This window comes from Saccostrea cucullata, unplaced genomic scaffold (assembly GCF_032062105.1).
Source record: "Saccostrea cucullata isolate Sc308-1 unplaced genomic scaffold, CSIRO_AGI_Scuc_v1 ctg648, whole genome shotgun sequence".
Classification (NCBI taxonomy): domain Eukaryota; kingdom Metazoa; phylum Mollusca; class Bivalvia; order Ostreida; family Ostreidae; genus Saccostrea; species Saccostrea cuccullata.
Genome location: NW_026923300.1, coordinates 44,112 through 67,500, shown reverse-complemented (window position 1 = coordinate 67,500; position 23,389 = coordinate 44,112). Strand labels below are relative to the sequence as shown.

The 23,389-nt window shown below is 33.2% G+C and overlaps 4 protein-coding genes across 8 annotated transcripts in view; 2 read left to right on the top strand and 2 right to left on the bottom strand.

Annotated features, from left to right (window-relative positions):
• The window catches only part of LOC134263693 (uncharacterized), a 16,780-nt gene extending 15,892 nt beyond the window's left edge, over positions 1 to 888 (top strand). Inside the window, exon 7 of the mRNA XM_062746073.1 lies at positions 776 to 888. Coding sequence (XP_062602057.1) covers positions 776 to 813 — 38 coding nt within the window. The 3' untranslated portion in view covers positions 814 to 888. The remainder of the gene's footprint in view (positions 1 to 775) is intronic.
• LOC134263692 (rhomboid-related protein 2-like) overlaps positions 1 to 9,581 on the bottom strand; it is a 10,536-nt gene extending 955 nt beyond the window's left edge. The window contains exons 1-11 of one of the 5 annotated variants that reach the window (XM_062746068.1): positions 9,461 to 9,581; positions 8,613 to 8,741; positions 8,048 to 8,059; positions 6,267 to 6,290; positions 5,596 to 5,751; positions 4,979 to 5,140; positions 4,505 to 4,659; positions 1,041 to 1,153; positions 774 to 874; positions 460 to 553; positions 91 to 186 (exon numbers count right to left, since the gene is read on the bottom strand). In XM_062746068.1, the coding sequence (XP_062602052.1) occupies positions 91 to 186; positions 460 to 553; positions 774 to 874; positions 1,041 to 1,153; positions 4,505 to 4,659; positions 4,979 to 5,140; positions 5,596 to 5,751; positions 6,267 to 6,290; positions 8,048 to 8,059; positions 8,613 to 8,696 (997 nt within the window). In that variant the 5' untranslated portion in view covers positions 8,697 to 8,741; positions 9,461 to 9,581. Of the gene's footprint in view, positions 1 to 90; positions 187 to 459; positions 554 to 773; positions 875 to 1,040; positions 1,154 to 4,504; positions 4,660 to 4,978; positions 5,141 to 5,595; positions 5,752 to 6,266; positions 6,291 to 8,047; positions 8,060 to 8,612; positions 8,742 to 9,448 lie in introns of all 5 variants that reach the window. The other 4 variants (XM_062746069.1, XM_062746070.1, XM_062746071.1 and 1 more) reach the window with 4 other exon arrangements.
• A 1,687-nt stretch (positions 9,582 to 11,268) lies between these two features.
• Positions 11,269 to 13,656, top strand: LOC134263691 (uncharacterized). The gene has a single exon (XM_062746067.1). The coding sequence runs from the start codon at positions 11,414 to 11,416 to the stop codon at positions 12,839 to 12,841; it is 1,428 nt and encodes a 475-aa protein (XP_062602051.1). The 5' UTR covers positions 11,269 to 11,413; the 3' UTR covers positions 12,842 to 13,656.
• A 1,841-nt stretch (positions 13,657 to 15,497) lies between these two features.
• The window catches only part of LOC134263688 (protein GPR107-like), a 35,388-nt gene continuing 27,496 nt past the window's right edge, over positions 15,498 to 23,389 (bottom strand). Inside the window, exons 11-16 of the mRNA XM_062746055.1 lie at positions 22,526 to 22,643; positions 21,788 to 21,918; positions 19,302 to 19,395; positions 19,077 to 19,124; positions 18,133 to 18,296; positions 15,498 to 16,886 (exon numbers count right to left, since the gene is read on the bottom strand). Coding sequence (XP_062602039.1) covers positions 16,787 to 16,886; positions 18,133 to 18,296; positions 19,077 to 19,124; positions 19,302 to 19,395; positions 21,788 to 21,918; positions 22,526 to 22,643 — 655 coding nt within the window. The 3' untranslated portion in view covers positions 15,498 to 16,786. The remainder of the gene's footprint in view (positions 16,887 to 18,132; positions 18,297 to 19,076; positions 19,125 to 19,301; positions 19,396 to 21,787; positions 21,919 to 22,525; positions 22,644 to 23,389) is intronic.

Below are 23,389 nucleotides of genomic sequence, written 5' to 3'. Positions count from 1 at the left end.
TAATTTTATTTAACTATTAGCATACATGGTTTAGGGCTATGTTTCTTTTCATTTTTTCTACAACATTTATTCACACAGGATATATGTTACCTGCCATCATGCCCCCAATGTGAGCAGAAATACCAATTTTTGTAGCACCTTCTTCAAAGAACCTCCTATAAACAGCTACACTGGTGTCACCAACAGCTACAACCAGCAGAAAAATAGCAGTTTTTACATCCTGACCTCCGATCATATGTTTATTAAGTTTTAATTCCCCTCCAAAAATGTTAACATAACATATATATATAAATTTCTACAAAAAATAATTGTGTTTTTTAATTGGTAAAATCATCTAGTTAGAGAATCATAATTGTTATTTCAACTAAATCAGATCTGAAATTCAAAGTATATCTCAAGTTCATTAAAATTTTTGGGAGAAAATTGTGAAATGAATGAAAACTTAAACACCACATTCACCTAAGACAAGAAATACTGTTAATCTAACAGGTGCACTGAGAAGAAATCGCATTATGGACCCATCACAGCACTTGTAATTCATTTCCTTCCAGTTCTGAAAACCGAAACATTTATAAAAGTTACAGCATATGTGTATTAATAATAATTTAACTGAAATTTTTATAATTAATCTTTCTCTTGTTTTCAGTTTACAATTAATAATCAAATATCAAATTTTACATTTTTGGTATAATTTATGGTGATGGCAGATGCAAATGTATACATATTGCTTAGGCTATGCTATATTTTGTGAATCTATTTTTAATATAACTTACAGTAATGACTGCTGCAATATGGGCACCAATCAGGGCATAGCAACCCCCACTGGCACCACACAGAGACACCGCATGATCTGTCACAGAATGGGCAAGGGAACCTATCAAACATAATGTAAATCATATACAGTACCAATCAATCCAAAGCATTTTAAGGGAAAGAACTCTTCATTTTCTTAAATGTATTTTTTTTTAAATGAGAGTGATCTTCCTTTGCAAAGTGACTTATTCCAGTATAAAACAGTAGTAAATGAAAGGTTGACATACCTGCAATAACTCCCAAGACATAAATGAGAAAAACTCTCCAAAATTTATGAACTAACTCTAAAGGCAGACCCAGCAGTAACTGGAAGATCAGATTAGAAATCAGGTGGATGTACCTACGGAAATAGAAATATAAGGTTATAAATGTGAATTACATCTTTAGATCTAGAGGGGGAAAGGGGTGTAGTCTGGACAAACACCCCCCTTCTCCCTCTCTCCTGGAATATGAGGGGACATAACTCTCAGAAAAGTTTAAATCACACTTTCCTGCATATATGAACATCAAAACAGTAAATATGTCATAAATTCTTAAATTTCTGTTGACTTCATGGTTTAAAAGGAGTTTCATTAACAAACTGTTTCAGTAGTATATTAACATATATAATTGGTCAAACTTCTAAGTTCAAATGGGGCATGAAAAGATGAATCAGAATATTTTGTAATATGGATATTTTCATGCTACTGTGGAATCATCAATGTTCATGGTAAAGGAGTTCCTGCATCACCTGATATATCCACGAATTCATTAATATCCCCACAAACAATTATTTTAATTGCCAAAATATTCATTATAATATTGAATTTCTTGTTTGCACAAGTTGCCCTCTAAAGTTATGTCCACACAAACCCTTCCCAAACCCCCAAACCCCCCCCCCCCCCCCCAGATCTGTGCATGACAAAGGGATTGTGCTGACAACAAACGAGAAAGACTAAGGGATAATGCTTGACTGATAGATAGATCAAAAACCTTATACCTCCTGCAACTCATTGACCCACCATGGGATATAAAAATGTAGGTTGACAAACTGTTTTCTAAAGTTCAGCAGTCGATTAATTAAAAAATATTTATTAAAAATCACAAATAAATTTATTAATAAGTAGTGTTTCCATTAAGAAGATAACAAACAAACTTCATGATGCAAATACATCAATGAAATTTATATTTGTTTCATATTAAATAATCAACTGATACCTATACCCTCTAATACTGATGTCATTGACATGTATAACTTGGCTGGGTTCAATTACCTTGAAATATAATTTTGGTACATTCACTGAAGAATAAACACAGATTAAAATAATATTAAAAATAAACAGCATCAGGTGCCTGTTTTTTTTTTTTTCAAAACAAGACCATTAGTCCTACATATGGTCTCTTCTACCTATTCCCACTTTTTAAAAATCTCAATTCCACCTATTCCCACTTGCAAATAACAATGGATGTTTAGATAGTTAATTCGTTTTATTAATAATTATACTAATTACATCCCCTCTTAGATTCACCTGTATTTTGTTTACTTTTTAAGTCAGAAATTTGTGAGAAATATTATTTATTTCCTTCAAAAATATGTACTTGAGAAAGTAACAAAAAAGGTCTTACAAGAAAATGAATTTTAATATCTTGATTTTAGAACATATATAATAAATAGATTTTTCGAGGAAAGGCATTTAAAAAGGTGGATTCTAGAATTAATAAATTAATGGGGAAAATCTTATTTAATTCCCTTAAAAATCAATTTTTTCTTTCAAATATTGGTAAAAATTCTTATTATTTTAAAAAAGCAAATATACCAGTCCTGGCCTCTATAGGTGTTCATTAATTATTGTTTATACACTAATTGTATTTTTTCATAGTTAATTATTTGTTTACACAAAAATTCCACCTATTCCCACTTGAAATCCTGACTTTTCCTACCTGATTTTCAAAAAGTGGGAATAGGTAGAATGAACCCTACATACATGTATAGGTGTTAATTAATTGTTTGTCTTTATGAAATTTGATTATGATCAAGTGAGTTTCCAAGAGATAATGAATCAAATGTAAAATACTCTCAACCTATCTCATTAAACAGTCATGAAAGGTCTTTTTTTCCCTTTTCATTAAATTTGACCAAAAAAAGAATTACAAATTTTCAATGGCTATACTAGAGAACAAACAAAAAATCTGTGAGCCAATTCTTACTGGTAAACATCCCCCCTGCTAATAATACCAAAATTAAAACCTCATTTTAAGTCATTTTATCAACTATGGACATAAAATAAGACTGTTTATATCCTTGTTTCATCAACTTTTTGTCAGTAGTTTGCCTCGTTTCATAAATGTTTGTAGAGCATGCTTTTGTGTATCCATTCAACTGAGAGACAAATCCCCATATGCGAGTGATATTAATGGTTTACTGCTACATAAATAAGGGAAGTTTATCATTAAGTTCTGTAATAAGGTTACATCAGCTTCTTTTTCTAGTAAAATATCCAAATATAAAACAGATGTGACAGACTCTGAGGAACTTTTTTCTATCTCATACCCAAAGGGTTAAATCGAATCAATGTAGGAAAACAAAAGAATATTGTTTATTGATAGGACATTATCGATATATCTTAAAGGCCACAGCAAGAGACTACATCATGCTGTTGTGATAAAACATGGATGAGGTGATTATATTTATTTAAGACTATAAATGGAAAGTATAATCAATATGAACCACAGTATTCATAAGTGAAGATCGACATATAATTTTTGAATGCAAATAGACATGCAACTGAAGTGTAGATAATTTACACATAGCTCTGCATAAACAATTAATCCCATTACTAAAATATAATTTATTAACAAGTCTTTATTTTCACAAAAATGTGTGATATACAGTATTCCCTCCGCACAATTCTCTATTGGACCATTTCAATGATTTGCTGTTTCATAAATTATTTAATGATCGAAAATTATCAGGTTTTGTCCTTGATTTATTTTCAAATCAGATTTAGCTTAGTAATAAATTAGTTATTCAGAGAGATATTTAGAACAAGATAAATAGGTATTACTAATCAGTCATACTTAATTATTAGTAATACTGTGGCTGTTTTATTGGTCCCCACCTTTGATTTTGCAATAATCATTGAACTAGTCAGATGTTTCCCAGAGTGTATATATTTTTAACTTTTACAAAGTACATTAAGTTGATTTTGCTTATATATAAAAAAAAAATTTAAGATAGTAATTTTTTTTAACCTTTATAAATTTTTTTTTTTTTTATATTTAATTAAAAATGATTCTTAATGTTTGCATTAGTAGTTGTACTCATTGGCAATTGAAAATTGTTAATTAGTGAAAGACAGTATTATACTGCATTAGTAATTTCGTCATTTTATTAATAAATGACCTTTTTCAATTCAAATTGTGTTTATCTCTTTGCTGTAAATCAAACGAAGCTAATAGTTTTGCTTGGGCGAGATGACAAAAATAAGGAATACTGGTAAGATTTAAACCTGTGTCAAGCGAATAACTTGACATCATATTTTCCATTTTACAATTTGGTTTCTGTTCCATTTTCCATAGCAACACCCGTTACATATGTCAAATGTGTACCTTAGTGTTTACATCCATAAATAAAATGGATACTTTTTCTTGATAAATCAAGATACAATGAAAACTTTTGGCCTCGCAGGTGCACAGAGATATAACAACATACCCTTGGTGTAGAAACATATAGGTGACAAATCTCCACGCTTCGTAGCGCCTGGTTGGTTTATACAACAGAGGGCTGTACAGGGGGACTCCCGCGACTGAGGTGGTGGCTATACCCCGAGATTTCTGCTCCTCAGCGTACACAGCAAAAATTATTATCTAAAAACCATATTCAAATGCAATAATTTCATTAATAAAAATGTTCTTAATACATAATTTCTAAATATTCTGATTGATTTCTATATAGTTTTGGTCTTTAGTTTATTTCAACACCAAGACATGCAACATACACCAAAGCAAAAAACAAAATGCTTGATGGATACATTGTTACAGCTATGAATATAAACTGTCACATTGGGAAAAGGTATGATTACAATATCCTTAATCTTAAAATGTACTTCTATAGATATACTGATCTCTACTTCAAAATAATCCTTTTTAAGGCCAATCTGACTCCATTGAATCTGCTTCTCCATACCTCTACAATGCTGATGAAGATCATGAAGATGGGAGGAGGTTTACAGTTGTAGTTAGCTATGAAGTCCTCTCGCATGCTCTGAGGGACAATGTTAGCAATGGCTGCCCCTAGCAGGCCTCCTAACTTCTTCCTTTCATGATCCTTTATTTCGTCCCCAGTCATCTACATTAAAATAAACAAATGTAAGGCATATATTATACTTAATTTTGCCTCCACTCCCTTTTGCTATTAATCTTGTTTAACTTAATATAATAATAATATAAAAAGATATTTTTTTCTTCAAATTTGTTCAAGCTATGAAATAACTGTTGACAATTCCTTGATTTCTCTGTAAGACAGAAAGAGAGAATTATTTAATTCCTTTCTCCAATGTATCTTTAGGTCAAAATGATGAGTTGACCTTGACCTTACATTTTGCCATAAACAAATTATTCTCTTCAAGTGAAAGTTAAAATAGTTGAGGCAGAAATAAAGTCAAGAAATTAAAGAAGTCCCTCCATTCAATTTGGTAGGGAGCAATAAAAATTATTTCTAGTCTATTTCTAAATGAAGTGATTTGTAGATAATGATAATTCATCAAACAATCTGAACATTATTGCTTATTCCCGTGCTCTAACCATTCTGACAAACTCGCCCAGTCGGATTCTTTTGTCTCCATCCTTGTCGGCTCGTCGGAGGAGTTCGTCCAATCGCTCAGGAGCGATACTTTCCGTCAGTCCCTCCTCTTCCAGCTCCTCTCGTAAATCACGTAAAGGTACGCCCTGTCTGCCATGCTGTAGAAATGATAATGATTAGATAAAATTATTTACAGTTTTATAATAAATTTTGCAAGACTTAAAAGCTTCTTAAAATAAGGAATTCTGAAATAAATATCTTTAATATTTTTACTATAATATTACAAGACCATAATGGTATATATCTGCACAAAATCTGGATTAATCTACAAATGTTATTTTTAAATCATTTGTAAAATATCAATAAAAATTTTAATCAGGTAAATCAGAAAAAGCTGCATTTTTTAGATAATTTTACTTTTTGTCCCCAGGTTAATTGTATATAATTATGTATATCTTAAAATGTCACTTAAATTTTTAAACATCTCCCAGATAAAATCTATACAAATAGAATCAGGTTCAAAGTAAGAGGTTATAGAGATCATAAAAGTGTTATCTTTATCACTTGCATAAAGCCAGAAAAAATGCCATAAAATATTATACTTATGCATGTCTAGAATTTTTGGTAAAGTATCTTCCTAACAGAGTCATAATAAATCGTAAGATTTCCCTACCTTCTCAAACATGGGGCGGAATCTCTGAAAAATAAAACAGAAGGGATTTAATGAACTTGATACTTTTCTATATCTACATTTTTTATATTAATAAATTGAATAACTTTTTACCTTTCATTTCTCTATAATGCTACTAATTATTAAAGCATAAATTTTATTCTAAAAAATTATCAGTAATTTAAAGTCAAAATCAAGGATCTTACAAAAATCACCTCAACAAATGTCTTCTACATGAAAGGCTCATATCAAAAGAAATTTCAATTTCATTAAAGGTGCATTTCATACTTTCATCATTATGATATCAATGAATGAATTACTCATATCAAAAGAAATTTCAATTTTATTAAAGGTGCATTTCACACTTTCATCATTATGATATCAACCAATAACTCACATCTAGAAAATATTGTGGGGAAAGACTGAATTCATATGTATGGATCTCCTTGTATACAGTCACTAATTGATTTATCCTTGCAAGTTTAGTCCCGGCTAATGCCTCATAATATACATGTATATTCAGTAACTTGAATATGCTCCTAAAACTTATACCTGACTACTGGTCTTAATAACATACGTATAGGTACAATGCAGATTCTAAAGCATGTCAGGTATTAATTCAGATTCTGTAAATTAATGCTTCGTCCATGCAAATTCAGATGGTCCAGGTAGGACTTTACCATGGGGGTGCCCCAAAAATCTTGGTCCTTGTAACACTCATCCACAAAACTTTGTACAAAGATCAAAAGCTGGAGTTACATAAAAAATCCATTGTTCATTTGTTGCTTCATCCATGTTAAAAGTTTAGTCCAGGTAGTGTGCTTTAACTTTGAAATAGATATGCTTCTTTCCAAACTTAAACCTGACTTATATTCATTCCCAGAAATATTCAACCTGATGCAACAACCACAGCATGAAGTGAAGGTACTCAGCATCCCAATTCCTGCTAGTTTGAGTCATGTAGTTCCTAAATGGGCACTATGCAATTATAACAACTTGGGGGGGGTCTAAATTTTGTTCAGGTAAGATAAAATATTAATTTATTTCACATTTACAAATAAGGATGATAATGCAATTTCTGAATCATTTAAAAATCAAAATTTTCCACAAAAGGAAATGCAACAAAATTACAAGCAGAATATATCATGTCAGCTCCTTATTTTTCTGATTTCTGGAATAAATGATTCATGCTAGACTTGCAATTAGGTCACCACCCAAACATGCAATCAGTCATGAAAAATTCCCTGTCTTTGATCAATCATCCATCAAAAAAATGCTTGAAAATATCAATTTGTCAACTGTTAATTACCTATACCACCAATCAAGGTGGCCATCCATCTAAATGTGGCCTTCCATTAGTCAGGTCTCAATTTCAGGCCCACTGAAAAGTACCAAGATTCTATTTCACCTTTTTTTTTTTTTTTTTTTTTACAATAATTCAAAGTCATGACTGTGCAGGCAAGGAACTGTTCATGAACGTGAGACAACTGCCCTAAATCTTGTTTCTGGAGTTAATACATGTACTCTGGATTCTGTAAATTTTGTTATTCTTATGCACTAACCACAACTATAACTGTCCATTTATATCAATATCATTTTTAATATGTGCAAGTAAGCATTTCATTAGTAAATAATAACCATTCATCAAATGTTACTTTGTTGGTGCTTTCATTACAATAAAGGTAAACAAGTATTATATTACTCGGGAAAGGGAAATGTGCACTTTTTAAATTCCTGTTTGATTAAAGAAAATACATGCAAGTCACACCCTTGAGAATACCTACATCTTCCATTTCCTAGTTAAGATTCAGAAGAAAAAAATAAAACATGTAAATAGATATTGCAAGTGGAGAAAAAAATAGTTAAAGTATGGTCAATTTAGCAAATCCCAATAACAAGCTGAAAACCTCGCTAGGATTACCTGCGTGGACGGCCTAATGGACATTTTTTACAGTATAACTCCGGTTACAGAGAATTAGGGACAATCTTTTGACACTCAAAACCTGAATCTCAGTGAAAAGCTCGAAGTCAAAAAAGTTTAAATGGTGGAAACTTTGTGCTAGAAATATGTACACACTATTTTAACCTGGTCATGTCATGGCAATCAGGGATTAAAAGATTATAAATGAAATTGTTTACTTGACATCAAGCTTTCAGTTATTTTTTTTTTTCATTTTTTATGCATGCTGTTTATAAATTATATGTACCCCTTTGATGTCATCCAGTATACAGGTATATATGACACATGTCACGTTTATTTATAAACAAAATATCTTGTTTGCTGTCATCGATTGATGTCTAAATCGGTCAACTCTCTACCCCCCCCCCCCCTTTCAATTGTAAGCTTACCCTGATCAAATCATTCCTCCTCTCCTCCATTGCTACATCTTCTCGGGTCCCCACCCGTCTATCCCTTCGACCCTCCACAGACATTTTAATGTGCTTTCACTTTCCCTGTAAATTTCTCCTGTCTGTTACCTGTATTGCGGAAATGTCTCAGTTCAATGAACCATAAATTGATCAATAGAGAACAAAAACGCGGGAAAATCAGTCAACAGACTTTCGCCTAGCCTGTCCACTTCTCCAAAGAAAATAGGACTGACAGTCGGAACTGGACCGTAAGAAGAAATTTCAGATAAGGGGAGGGGGCACAGCCAAATATTCTGAGTTGGGGGCAATATCAACTACCAAATATTAAAAAAATCCTTAATAAACCAAAAAAAATGTTATCAGACCGTAATGTTTTTATTGATGGGGAACAAGTGTATATAGTAGCTTATTTTTCTATAGTATTCTATATTTCGGCAAAATAATCAGGGGAGGGGGCACGCCCCCCCCCCCCCGTGCCTCTCCCCACCGGTTCCTATGGCTGTGGGGAACAAGGCTAATGCATGTGCAAAATATTTTTAGAATAAAAATAGAGATTTAATAAACATATGATTTATTGTACCCCTCCCCCACCACCTTAAAAAACTCGACCATTTCTGTTCTTTATAATGATTTATGGAAATCCGTGCTTAAAATACACTTCGTTTACACGATTTACTCTTTCCTATCCAAAAAAGTATACAGCTTTTACGATATTCTTTGTATATTTTGTTAAGTCAACTGGCTCATCAAAATTACAACTTTATGTATTTTTTTTTTAAATCTCATAGTTACTAGGATAATCCTGAATTACCGACAGAAACACCTACCTGATATGAATTACCAGGTGCTTGATGTTCGGACACTCTCCAAATTACCAGCTATTTGTTTAATTTCTTCTCGGAATGTTATACTACAGGCATCTTTATAGACTATCTGGAGTAAAAAAAAAACAAAAACTAAAAAAAAAAACGTAAGCAGGAAGTATTTAAAAGGGGCTTTGGAGTACAGACCATGCTAACACTACAATAGAAAAAATGTTTAAAAGGATGTACTCGTATATACTTTGTTTCCAAACTTGAAATGCCCCTCCACTTTCTTTGACTTTAACACATTTTATTGAATGAATAAAAGGGATTGAAAACACGTTCTTACAATTTACCATTGGCACCTGACGAACGGCTGGTACCCCTCCAACTTTCTGAGATGTTTTATTCGATCTATTATTTATATAATCCTTTATACTGGGAATTTTCAAAGATGCAGTTTTTGTTTCGTTGGGATAGTGAAATTTTTCATTTCATTGAAAACATGTAGGGTTTATTGCTTAAAATATTTATTTGTATATTTGTTATTTTTTCTCAATCCAATAACTTATAATTATTAGATGTTAAATACTGTCCATTCTTTTTAATAATGGACAGATATTTTCACTTATTGGACAGTTACATGTAACATATTGGACTGTCTTGGGTCTTTCAAATATAGAAAGTATATCAAAATGACAGAAGAAGAATCATACTAATGCTTTATGTCAAGTGTTAATTAAAATCTTCTTCCAGAATTAACATGTTCGCAAAACGTTTCTGATCATTAATTACAAGGTTTGTAAGCTAGGAGTGAAGTGTGACGTTGTGTGATCATTGTATTATGAAGCAAGAGTAGGTTGATATGTATGCGTGTTACATCAAACTTTTTTGATTGATTGATTAATTGTATGTTGTTAAACGGCCCTCTCGAGAATTTTTCCCTTATATGGAGACCACTTGCCAGTGCATTGGTGTCGGAAGCAAATTAAAAGGGGAGATGGGCCAAGTGTAAAAGAAAAAAATCAAACCTACCAAAAAAACATGACAAGAAAAAAAAGGTAGATTGCCCAAACACGAAAATCCAATTTCGTGGGGGAGGGGCGGGGGTTAGATCGAACTTTTTTCAGTACAGTTTTTTTTCCAAATACTAATACTTACCCATTGTTTACTTGAACTCCAACGTGCCTGTTGAAACTGGGGGTGGGTTTTTTTCGTGCCAGCACGGGACCTTGGTTTATACGGTCTCATCCGAAGGACCGGTCTCCACGTCCCACAGTAAGATTCGAACCCGTGACGTAAGGATCAATTTTTAACTCCTTCGCGACTCTAGAGTAGACGCTCTAACCACTGCGCCAAACTTTTTTGAAAAAACTTTCTAAAATTGGATACTTTTTTATTTCTATTAAGTGAAATTTAGACGAAAAAAATGCTTGCCAAGAAACAGTCTTCAGACTTTGAGGAAAAGACTTGGAGGGCCACAACCATAATTAAACTAAAGTACATGTATAATCTGAAAATTCATTGAAAATACACAATTTTATCTTAAATCTTATTCTATTACACGATCAGCTGGAACAAATTTGATCAACAATTGCAAGTGAATATTAATTTTCTAAACAAAATGATACATGTTTCTGTGAAGGGGGGGGGGGGGTCATAGAAAAAGAATATTTTTTAAAGGCTGACAGATATTCAGTTCAAGTTATCTCAACAAGGTACAAAAAACCACACAGATAACTCAAATATGTGCACACATTTTTGTAAATGCAGAAAAGGTGTGTTGCTGTGTGTTATCAATGAACCTCAATTCAACGATCTGCATTTATTGTTGGCCACTTATCAATATCTGAACGATAAACTGTACACACATACACCTGTCGCTTAGATTGATAAAACAGGAAGGTATAACACACAAGGCGGGTGTTGTCTCCACGATTCCTAAGAAAGTCAAAAGAGAAAAAATCCAAGAAGACCATGGATCGCCAAGACTTCACTCGTGACTGGTACCAAAAACAGAACTTTCACTCGCCAGGAAGTGTGGAGATGAGGGACCTCCGACGCCCAAGGACAGCGACTGATCGTATGTATTCGCCAAGTGATCATGGGGAGTACCGAAAGTCCAGACAAGGGGAGCCAATCCCAGACTACCAGCCTATGGACCATCATATCGATAAAAGATATGTCCCTATGCCTGGCATTGCCATTCCTCGAAATCGAAATAGCTTTGCTGGTGAAGGTGTAAACCAACGACATGTTCAGAATGGAAACTTGAACCGATTTGGTGATAATAGACAGGGATATATCAATGGAGGCTTTGCAGAAAATAAAAGTCCGAGAAATTCTGGAGCATATGAAAACACAGACGAACGCCAGCGGCCACAAAGCATTGCCCCTAGACCTAGAGAGTCGGCGTACATAATGTATGACGGTAACAAGTACACGGCGTCGGAGTACAACCATTACATTGTCCCAGCAGCGGAGGAAAAAGATAGGCCGGCATGGGTTGCGAAGGCAAGTCCATATAACGAAAAGGACGAGATGAATGAAAAAAGTGGTCCCGTATGTAGCGTTGCAATTTTGGCGCGTATAATCGTGATCGTCTGCATCGCTTGGGATCTGTCTATGCACTGGTTGTTGGTGGCCGTCAACATTAATTTTGAAGGTACTGAGACTGATATGACATGTTCAGAAAATACGAACGTCAGTCTGGCATTTGGAAACGTAACTACAACCGTAGACCCAATATGTGGGAAACCAACGACGGTGTGGAGAGTGTTTGCTGCGTTTACTTTAATTGGATCCCTTCTTTCCATTATTCAAATAATTAACATTGGATGTGAGATGATCAAAACCTTCAAACCAAGCGTGTTCCAAGTATTACACGGTCAAAGCGAAGTATTGCTTGTTCTGTTCTTCACCCATCTTCCACAGATAGGTATGACTCTATCCTTCTTTTCCCTGTGTATCTGTAATGTCGAGTCAAACGGGAAGACGATAGCCCTGTACGGCCTTCTGAGCGTCATCAGCGCTACAGTGTCGTTGACGGCGCGTTATGCTACCAGTTTTGGCGGACTCGTCACGAACGGAGGATGCTGCAACACATGGTGGCGTTGTGCTTGTTGCAAAAACCCCGAGTACTTTTGCCGTGTTCGACCGAGGGAAGTCTGCTGCACGTGCAACGTGCCCTGTCCGCTCTGCTGTTGTACATTATACTGCAGAAGCTGCAAATGGTCGCCGCAGACTTGGTGTGCGCCATTAATGAAGGCGTTTTCGTGTTTCTGTGATTGTTGTAAAACGGATGAAGAAATGTATGGTATCCGAATGGTTAACAATTTGGGACTCTTAGTACTTTGGTTTTGTTCAAGCTTTCAAATAGCCATGTATATAATTACCTATGGCTAGTTCATTCAATCAATACTGTTTTTCAAACAAAGAAAATTGATTACTTCTTTAATTTAACGGAGCTGTTGAACAAGTAGTCAGAGACTTGGACTTGACAGATACTTATGATGACTTAACGGAAATCATTTTATTCTATTATGATTTCCTCGTGAACATGTATGTCGAATTGTCAGTTATTAAAAGGTGACAAGTTAAAGCAAGTTAATGAAACGCTTTTTTAATAAAATACATGTACTTATACATTGTATTCTGGTCTTGACTAAAAATCTGAAAAGTGAGCAGAAACAAATTTTGTCAGAAATATGTCACCATACAAATCAGTTGCGTGGGGTGTTTAACAGAGTGACTTGTTTGATACCTACAATGGAATATATTTTTTATTGAAATTGATTCATTTGTTTAAGTTATTTCAAATTACAGCCTATTTGTGATAAATTGGAAAGTATATTTGTCCTAAGTATGGATTTATTTATGTCTGCAATTTTATTTATTTATTTTTTTATATATTTTTCCAAGAATCTTTACCGATATTCTCAGCAGCAATGTCATATGTCAAACTAGATCTTTAAATATTTATTGAATTACTTTTGAAATATAGCTCGATAACATTACAAAAGCGGAGACACAATAGTTGGGTAAAGAGGATACAGGAAAACGCTGTCTAATATGATATGTGATATCATTTAGAAATTTTTGTACTGTTTTGATTTTTTTATTTTTGTCTGATTTGGTTTGTTCTTTGTCTAGTCCGTTTATTTTTCTTATCCACAATTGTATATGATGAATGTAGATGAATAAAGATTGTGTGCATTTTTTTTTTATTTAAGTATTATGCAACAGTCGATTTTTCAAATTTCAAATACCTTTTATGGCCCCAAATAATCGATACACTTATAGATATCTTATCAGAAGAAACGGGGAAGTTTTGAAACCTAACCAATCAAAGAACTACTGGAAAGAAATTGTGTTTTGTCTTGAGATTTGTGGATAAGAACTACATTCGAAGTGTATAGCTGTATGTGCAATTGACACAGTTTTGAAAGTTTCTCCGTTCAGAGTTTTAATGAAAATCAAATGACATATATTGCATAACAATAATAATGATTCTTTACACTTATTATGCATAGATTTATTACAATTGATCGTTTATTACTTATAATTTCTATGTCTTTTAAAATAAACCAATATAAAATAACTACCTTTCCTCATACGATTGGTCTCGAAAGTGACATTTGTTTATGATTGTGAGGAATTGTATTCAGCATTGTTCATAGCATGTTTCCAGAAAACTGCTAACAAAGCAAACGAGAGCCCCATAAGCACAATGTTCGCCCGAGTCAGATTGGCTCTGCTGCCCTTCCTCAGATTTATATAATAATATGACTAATCAAAGCCAACAGTTCTTGATTTTTAAAGTTGTTTAAGGAATCACTGTCTAGTTAGTATAGTATGGCAGGGCATCAACGATAGTGGGAAACATGGAATAATTTGCATAACGGGCGAAGCCCGTTATGCATAAATCAACATACCCGAAAAATAGAAACAGACTCAAAAACCCTATTTCGTTTTGGAGGGGGTGTTCCAATTAGTACCATTTCTTTTTTACTCGAACATATTACATACACAGGCACGTAGCAATGGGGGGGGGACAGCCCCCCCTTTTTTCCCAACATTACCTTTACTATTGAAAATGTCCATTGAAAGGTTGGTTGCCCCCCTCCCCTATTTTTTACCACAGTATAGTGATATCAAGGAAATGAAGTATTGTATGCAAAAAAAATTTGACGTGAAAGGAAGTTGGTCTTGAAAAATGCTGACTACCCCCCCCCCCCCATCCCCCCCCCCCCCCCCGAAAATTGGGCAATTTTTTTTTTTTTTTTTTTTTGCTCGTCAATTTTTACAGGTAAGTAAAAAAAAATTTTCTCTGGTTGCCCCCCCCCTTTCAAAAACGATGCTACGTGCCTGTTACACATAACCCTTATTTGACTTTACTGCAACAGAAAAGGGGGAAGGAGGCAGCCAGACTTTCCATGAACATTTTCTCTAGTTAAAAAGTTACCCCCTCCCCCGATGCTATATGTCCTTGACATGAAAAAGCGTAATAAAAGACACTATATATTATATATGAACAATGCTGAATACAATTCTTTGCAATCAATGAACTTATAAAGAATTATGCAGGAAACTGATTTCTTGATCACCGGTATATGAATAAGAATGTCTTGTAAAGTAAGCCTATTATCACCTTTCAATTTTGTCCTTTTGAGCAAGTAATTCTATATATGTCGATGCACGAATACTACCATCTTTTTGACGCATATGTACTTTGAATGCAATCTTCAAGGCTTAACGTCTGACATTTCTGAAGTTTATCAAATTAAAGCATGAAATCCGGTAGCTGCAGACCTATAGTATTATGGTTTTATATTCTAGTCTTTGGTCATATCGCTACCAATTCTTTAATGCAATTTTTAAAAAATGTGCAATTTACGGCACAAGATTTTTATAATGCACTGTTGGGGAAAATTTCTCCACTTTCCAGCATTGATCAATCAACTACCTTTCACTAATTCTAGACACATTCTTTAACCAATCTGTATATCTAATCCACCTCCCATCCATTGGTGCTTTCCTTTACATATGAAACAAGATTACGGATTTTTCAATTTTATTCTATCATGTGACAGGTAAATTAGCATGCCATGTGATTCACCAACTGAGCTAAATATTGAACAAAAAAGTTCTTTACATGAGTATGATTTGTAAGCAGTGTTTCTTATTTCCGCCATACTATCACATGATTAAACTTGGCCATATAAGGAGACTCTTATCATTTTGTTTTTCTCTCTCCAAAGAAATTCTTTCAGGAAGACAGTAAAATAAATTGCAACTTAAAATCTTTAATACCAGTTCAACATTTTCTATACACAATAGACATACAATATACCAATAAAAAAAGAGCAGTGAATGTATACTGGAATTCTTTGGCTTGAGACTTTTGAGGATTCCAGGCCATCATTTTATACAGCATCCATCTAAACCCACATACTGAACAAATAACAGGAACCTTTCATAGTCCACAAAACTTTGGGTACTATACAGTATATTCATGATTGATATTTTGTGTTTTACAGAAACCATTGTAACTAAAGCAATAAATTATAAAGTACAGTCAAACCTTATCCTCTTGACCTCAACAAGACCAAGGAAAACTTTTAGATATCAGATTCGGAGTATTCAAGATATTGAGGACAAATTAAATAGCAAGTGGTTTAGACTTCAAAATAATTCACTTGAAAGATCAAAGGTATGAAAGATACTGGTATTTGAGACCAAAGTTTGTCAATGACTGTATTGAGTTTTTCCCAAAGACAAAAGAATTATGTAATTCATAGGTACAGACGAATTATGTTCGTATTGACAAGAGTAATAATAAATAAAACTGATTGTAAACAGTAATCATTGTCCTTACCCATGTACTTAACATTAAGAATCATGATAAACACATAAAATATCACAGAGGATGAAATTAATGATAAATGCCTCACTTTTCCACTGATGCTTCTTACATACACACATTTACACCTCATCCAAAACATACAGCCGCTTACAACGCTTGACAATACATGATATCAGCATAAATGATACCTGATTTTTCTTTTTTTTGTAAATACAGTTTTCAAAGCATTCACCTGATGGAAATTTGCAAAACTAAAGAAAAAAATTTTTAAAGGAAAAAATGTCACAATTTTACAAAATTCATAACCTGATAATGATGAAAGAAATCAATATCTATATGCATTTTCAAACAATGCTCAATATTTGTCAAAAAAAAAAAAGATTGCACAAAAAAAACTTCCACCACAAAATTGTCAATGAAAATCCTTATGTTTTTTTTTCAGGCTTGGATAGCTAGATTTGCTATTTCTTTTTCCTCAGTCTTTTTCAATCATACTCATGACTGCTCTCCCTTTGTTTAAGGCCTCCACTAGATGTCCCTTTGTTGACATGAGTAAGTGTTTCCATGGCACCTGATTTGGTAATTCTGAAATGGAACATATATAAAATAGAAATGAGTTCTATCAAATGGATGTCATACCATGAATAAGCATTAGGGTATTTATTAAACCCTGAAGTTGTATCATATGGGTAATAATTAATACAAGGTTCATAAACCCTCTGCTAAGAAAAACTTCCCTATATAACTCATATGATTTTCCAAAATAAATGTGTTTTAAATAAACTACAAGCAATTTTATCATAGCTTGCAGGGAAAACTAACAACCCCCCTCCAACCCCCCCCCACATTTAAACATTGACTTATTTATAAATACACATATAATTATCAGTTTTAACACCCTTGCTAAATAGTACAAAATTGAGTTCTTGCTCAAATATCTGTTTATACAGTAGAATAAACTCCCTTCAGGTATCATATACTGTTTGGTGCATATAGCCATGATAACATCATCAAAGATGTCAGCTTCCAGGTGAAAAAAACAATTGAACATTTCAAAATGACCTATCACAGTTAAAACTTAGATACTATAACTGTTTTATTTCTTTACTGTTTGGCATACAATCAAGTTTACTGAAAAAAAAAATCTGGGTTGATAAAATTAAAAACAAAATCATCTATCCATTTATCCACAAAAATTGGATATTTTCATCACATTTATCATTCCAGGTCAAAACAAAGCTGTACATGGTCATTACTTATCATTCAAGGTCAAATTGAGTTGTACAAAGTCATTACTGATCATTCAAGGTCAAATGAAGCTTTTGGAGGTCATTATTTAGCATTTAAGGTCAGACAAAGCTGTACAAGGTCATAACATTTCATTCAAGGTCAGACAAAGTTGTACAGGGTCATTCCTTATCATTCAAGGTCAGATAAAGCCATACAGGGTCATTTCATATCATTCAAGGTCAGATAAAGTTGTACAAGGTCTTTACTTATCATTCAAGGTCAGAAAAAGGCTGTATAAGGTCATTACATTTTATACAAGGTTAGATGATGCTGCTTAAGGTCATTATTAACCATTCAAGGTAAGATAAAGCTGTACAAGGTCATTATTTTCAATCAAAGTCAAATAAAGCCTGAACAAGGTCACTACTTTTCTTTCAAGGTCATACAAAGGTGTACAAGGTCATTATGTACCATTCAAGGTCAGATAAAGTTGTAAAAGGTCATTACTTGTCATTCAAGATCAAAGGAAGCTGTACATGATCATTTCTTATCACACTTAATCATTCAAGGTCACATTAAGCAGTACAAGGTCACTACTTACACCTCGTCCATCTCCACCTCTTCCTCATCCTCCTCTGTGGGCACCTGGAGATATGGATTATCCGGAGCGGGCTGGAATTTGTATCCAGTGATGATGAAGAACACTAATGTGGCAAGTTCCTTAAAGAGTTCATCTAACCATTCATACTGGAAGGGTACAGTTATCTGGAGAGAGATAGGATGAGGAATAATAACATGTATGGATAGGGCAACTAAATCTGGTCTTCTATTGTTTGTAAGTACATCTATGTAAGTTATAGGAGCCATGGGACTTTCGACAATCACTAAGTGAATCAGTCATTATAAATACATCCTAGTCAATTAGAGAAATTTATAAAATCCCCAAACTATCAAATGTAACATGAAATCAAGAATAACTTTAACATTTTTATTCATTATCTCTAGTTTATATTAGGCAGCACAAAGAATTTAAAGATGCCAGATCTTTAAGATCACAGACTGTAGCAATATGAAACTTATAGCACAAATAAAGGATTCAATGTTTCATTATTGTAAAAAGAATAGAATGTAGAAAAAGCCAATGACTTTCAACAAACAGCATATTTTGATCGGAACTCATTTTAACCTATGGTTCAGGTGATCTAAAATAAATTACTGTAGAAGTACTTTTTTCCATGGGGTCATAATTCCGCAGAATTTCCATTTCTGTTGAATCCGTGAATAGAAAATTACGCGGATTTCCTAGACTGTCACTACATGCCTTACATTTATATTAAGAACACATGGACAAATTTCCGCGGAAAATTTGTGACCGCATACATAGCGTAAATTAATACCACGCAGAAAAAAGTACTTCTACAGTATAATGTACTTTCAAAATATGAATGCAATTATAAATCAAATATCTAAATTTGACAGTGTAACTTTATGATGAATTAATTTAATATCTATGTGAAAAAAATATTTTACAGTAGTTTTACTTACCTTTACTAGGTAAACTATAAATCTTGTAAAGTAGATATAACATACAATCTGAAAGAGGCAGATCAAAACATCATTTTAGTCCATCATTTTGATAAAAATCCAATCACAACAGTGTTTGTAACACTGGGAAACTCATCCATAATATGGAGACAGATTGCAGACTAAATGAAGTAAAACTCACCATAGCATGGATACAAATTGGAGATTAATTGAAGTAAAACTCACCATGATATAGAAATGCCTGAAGAGGGCTAGTTTTTGTAAACTGAGTGCAGCTTTCCCATCTGTTCTTGTGGACTGTCGTAAATGTCTCATGGACCTGTAAAAAGATGATAATCTTCCTGAGAAACCTCTTGTTTGTTGAGCCTGCATGTACAAATTCTTCAATAAGAATTATTAGTATGCCTCTATTCTCTCCATTCTTGTGACCTTTTATAAAGGTTAAATCGCAATTTTTAAAATTTTCTATCGTGTGTCTGGCTAGAAGAATAAAAGGCGAGGGGGGGGGGGGGGGGGGGGGCAACTTGTTGGTGAGAGGGGGTGTCCACATATCCTGGATGGTAAACTTACAGAATGTCAATATTTAGAGGTTTATCAGTTTTGTTGTAATACATTGACATATATGTACACTTTCATACATGTATTATAAAATTTTTTACCAACATCAAAGTGTTTTTCTCTGATCTTTAATACATACATCCAGAGGATGCTTCATTATCAATATGACCTTGGAGGATTTTTTTCTTCTTGAAAGACGCACCAAATAAAATTTCATCCCCAAATTTAGGCCCCATTATTATATTATATTTTTAAGGCTATAAAAATTCTCATATAAATCTGAATCTAAAACATATATATTTGAAATCTCATGTTATTCCAGCGGTGAGTATAACAAATGATTTTATGAAACTGTTCTTTGTAGATTCAAACATTGGAGTATGTGTGTTAGACCTACAAACATAAGAGTACATGTGTAAGAACAATTGTACGGATTAGCTTTATCATGTAATGTACAAAATGAAAACATGAAAAAATTATGTTTCTTAAGAGACATATTAAATCTTAATTATTGCCTTTCAAAAGATTATGTTATGGCATTTAATGTGTTTTATGGCATTTTATGGAAAAAACGACTGTCTGGGAATTTACATTAGCTGAAAGTACATTTCAGAGCTAGAATTTGATAATTTTGACGATTATTTTTCTCACTGTTCACATCTAAGAGTGCACATCTTTATGTAATAAAGGTGAAAGAAAAAGATTGTTTCCTGCACTTTACTTATATAGCTCTTGCAAATGGTAAAAGAACAGATTTTCCCCTATCTATTCCTTAGTAAAACTTTAATCACATACTCCCTCCATCCCAATGGAGATAGACTACCTGGAGAATCATATCAATATGACAAATCAATGGCTTCTCCATGAAAAGAAGATTTAAAAAGATTTATTCTAGACTTTTGTAAAATACTGATTCCCTACAATGGTTGCATTATGTCCCTAGGAGTCATGATTTGACCATAGTTGTATCTACACTACCTGAAGATACTGTACGTGTACAAAAATTGGCTCATTCAAAATTAAGCATAATCACTTGGTACAGAGTTATTGGCTCATTCATGAATTAGCACTATACACTTCTGTGCTGTATATTGTATTTACATGTGATTTCTTAGCGGTATTCATAAATTAGTGCATTGTTGTGCGCTCTAAAGCTGCTAAAGTACAAAGCCAGCTATTTTAAGTACACATACAGTACTTATATATATAAATAAAAATTCAAGCTCTGATTGTTGGGACTTCAATTTTCATCACCAGTGATTTTTTGTTAAACTGTATTCTTCTGTCTATAGAAATAAGATTAAGGTCTGCATTTTAAACCTTTATAACAAGAGCCCCCCCCCCCCACTCAACTCAGCACTGTGGCGAGGAAAAAACAAAAATCATGTATTTAATGGGCCCAACCTACCCTTAAAAGGCAGTGAGAGAGGGATAATTTGAACAAAACTGAATCTACACTACCTAAGGATGCTTAGACTGTGACTTTTTTTTACTACAAGTTTGAATTTTCATTGAATCTACACCACCTGAGGATGCTTCCAAATAAATATGAATCATTGCTTTGCTGTTCTCTAGAAAAAGATTTTTGAAGATTTTCCCTATATACTTCTATGTTAAACTTTGATTATCAATTGTGACCCCACAACATTATTTGTAAATTTTAAATAGCGATCTGTCAAGTTTTAAGTGCACAAGAAAATACTGTCTAGACAGCTCATCAACTTTATAAAAATTAATCTAAGGGGTACAGTAATGATTTCATGCAGCTCAACTGTTTAGACAATATTAATAAAATATGGTATATATAAAAAAAAATGTTACATGATGACATTTAAAGGGATAATGTCCCTGTTTTCAATGTCAGCCCAGTAACCAATGAGATGCTGTCAAAGAAGAAATACAAAAAAACCCAACTTATACAATCATGCTGATTAAGAAAATGTCAGTCTTGTCTGCAACCCTTCATTTAGTTTTTCCAACAAAGATTTTTATAAATTTTTCAATTTTTTAAACTAATAACAGAGAAGAGAAATAAAGGGCAAAAAAAAAAAAGAAAGAAAAATCCCAAAGTAGTAAAGACTGGCCTCTATTCATAGAATAGAGACAGAAATATGAAATGGCCTTAGTGAAGATTTTTTTATGTAAATACTTACCATACAACAGGGAAGAGAATCGCTCCACAGCAGAGCAGATCTACCAGAATAAAGATCTCCTGCCATATAGCGTATTCCGACTGGCCCTCCTCACTCTCCTCAATAATAATATACGCAATGTTGTCCAGAATCTAGAACAAAAATGTCTCAGATTGACTTGTTAGTGGTTAGGACATAAATGTTAATGATAAAGAAACAAATCACGTAAGATAGCTGAAGTATACATCAACTTTAGAACATCGGCCCAAGCTTTCAATCTTAGGGGGTTAGGGATAGTAGAATTTACTATTCTTATTTTTCCTTTTAATACCTTAAGACACTTTAAAATGGCTTAATTAATGTGAAACACATTTTCAGATAGGAAACTTAAAATGTTGATTAAAAAAAATATGACTTAAAGTTACCGTATAAGTAGTTTTTTTTTAGTGAGGATATAAATTTTGGCATTATTAACGAGGGTGCTGACATCGCTAAAATTGAATATCGCTAAAAATTAATTGCATATTATTTGTAATAGCTTCTTTAGTTAGCATTTTAAAATCGCTAAAATTACTTCTCGCTAAAAAATAAAATACCAGATTTTAGGTAGAAATCGCTAAATTTGCGTCTCGCTAAAATTTCCACTTATACGGTATTGCACTACTAATACATAAGATCTTGCACATTGTAAAATTGCTAGCAGAAAAGCTCATTTCAAATTTAATTGTCTCAGGTAATTTAAAACTGAATTCACCCTACCTGTAGAGGGATAACAATCAGAAAAAGTTTCTTTTCTTTGTCTGAAAAGACGTGTTTTACAAAAGTCCATCCTGTTCCAATCAGTAAAATTGTCACAAACAATAAAGCTCCTCGAGATCTGCAGAATACAAACAAAACAATTAACAACCCAATTGTTGATGTGGATAATAACAAATTGTTATTCACCCACATCAGTTACAGAATCAGTGTGTGTGTGTGTGTGGGGGGGTCTTTCACCCACAGAAGTTACAGAATAGCTAAATGTAACTACAATGAATTGCCAATTAGGATATAAAGGCAGGAGAATGCAGGGGTGATATCTGTTCAATATTTTCCCCGTGTACTTAGTTTAATTTACCCCGATATATAAATTATTTTCAGATTATCAGCAAGTTCAAAGTAAAAATGAAAACCAATTCTTGACATATTTAAGCAAAGAATTCATATTTTAGGATGTCTTCGGTCCTATAACACACCTGGCCGTGCCGACAAATTGAATACAGCGCGTTAGCCAGGTGTGTTATAGGACCGAAGACATCCCAAAATATGAATTCAATACTTATATTTATATTCTTTAATTTTTCCTCTTCATAATTGTTTATTTCGGTAATCTTTGATGTGAATTTAGCGCCCTTCAAAACTTGTGTGCTTTATAGATGTAAGAGCCGTTTGTGACGTCGTAAAGTTAAATAACACAAACGAACATTGCGAGGAAAGAAAGTGACAAATTAATTTTAAACGCACATTTGTTGTATTTTTATGTTTAATTCAACAGGGTTAATTTTTTAAAATTAAATTGTGTAAACAGTGTACATTTTGGTGTTCATAAAGTATTGAAAATGCATATAGTTCCTACTTTGTATT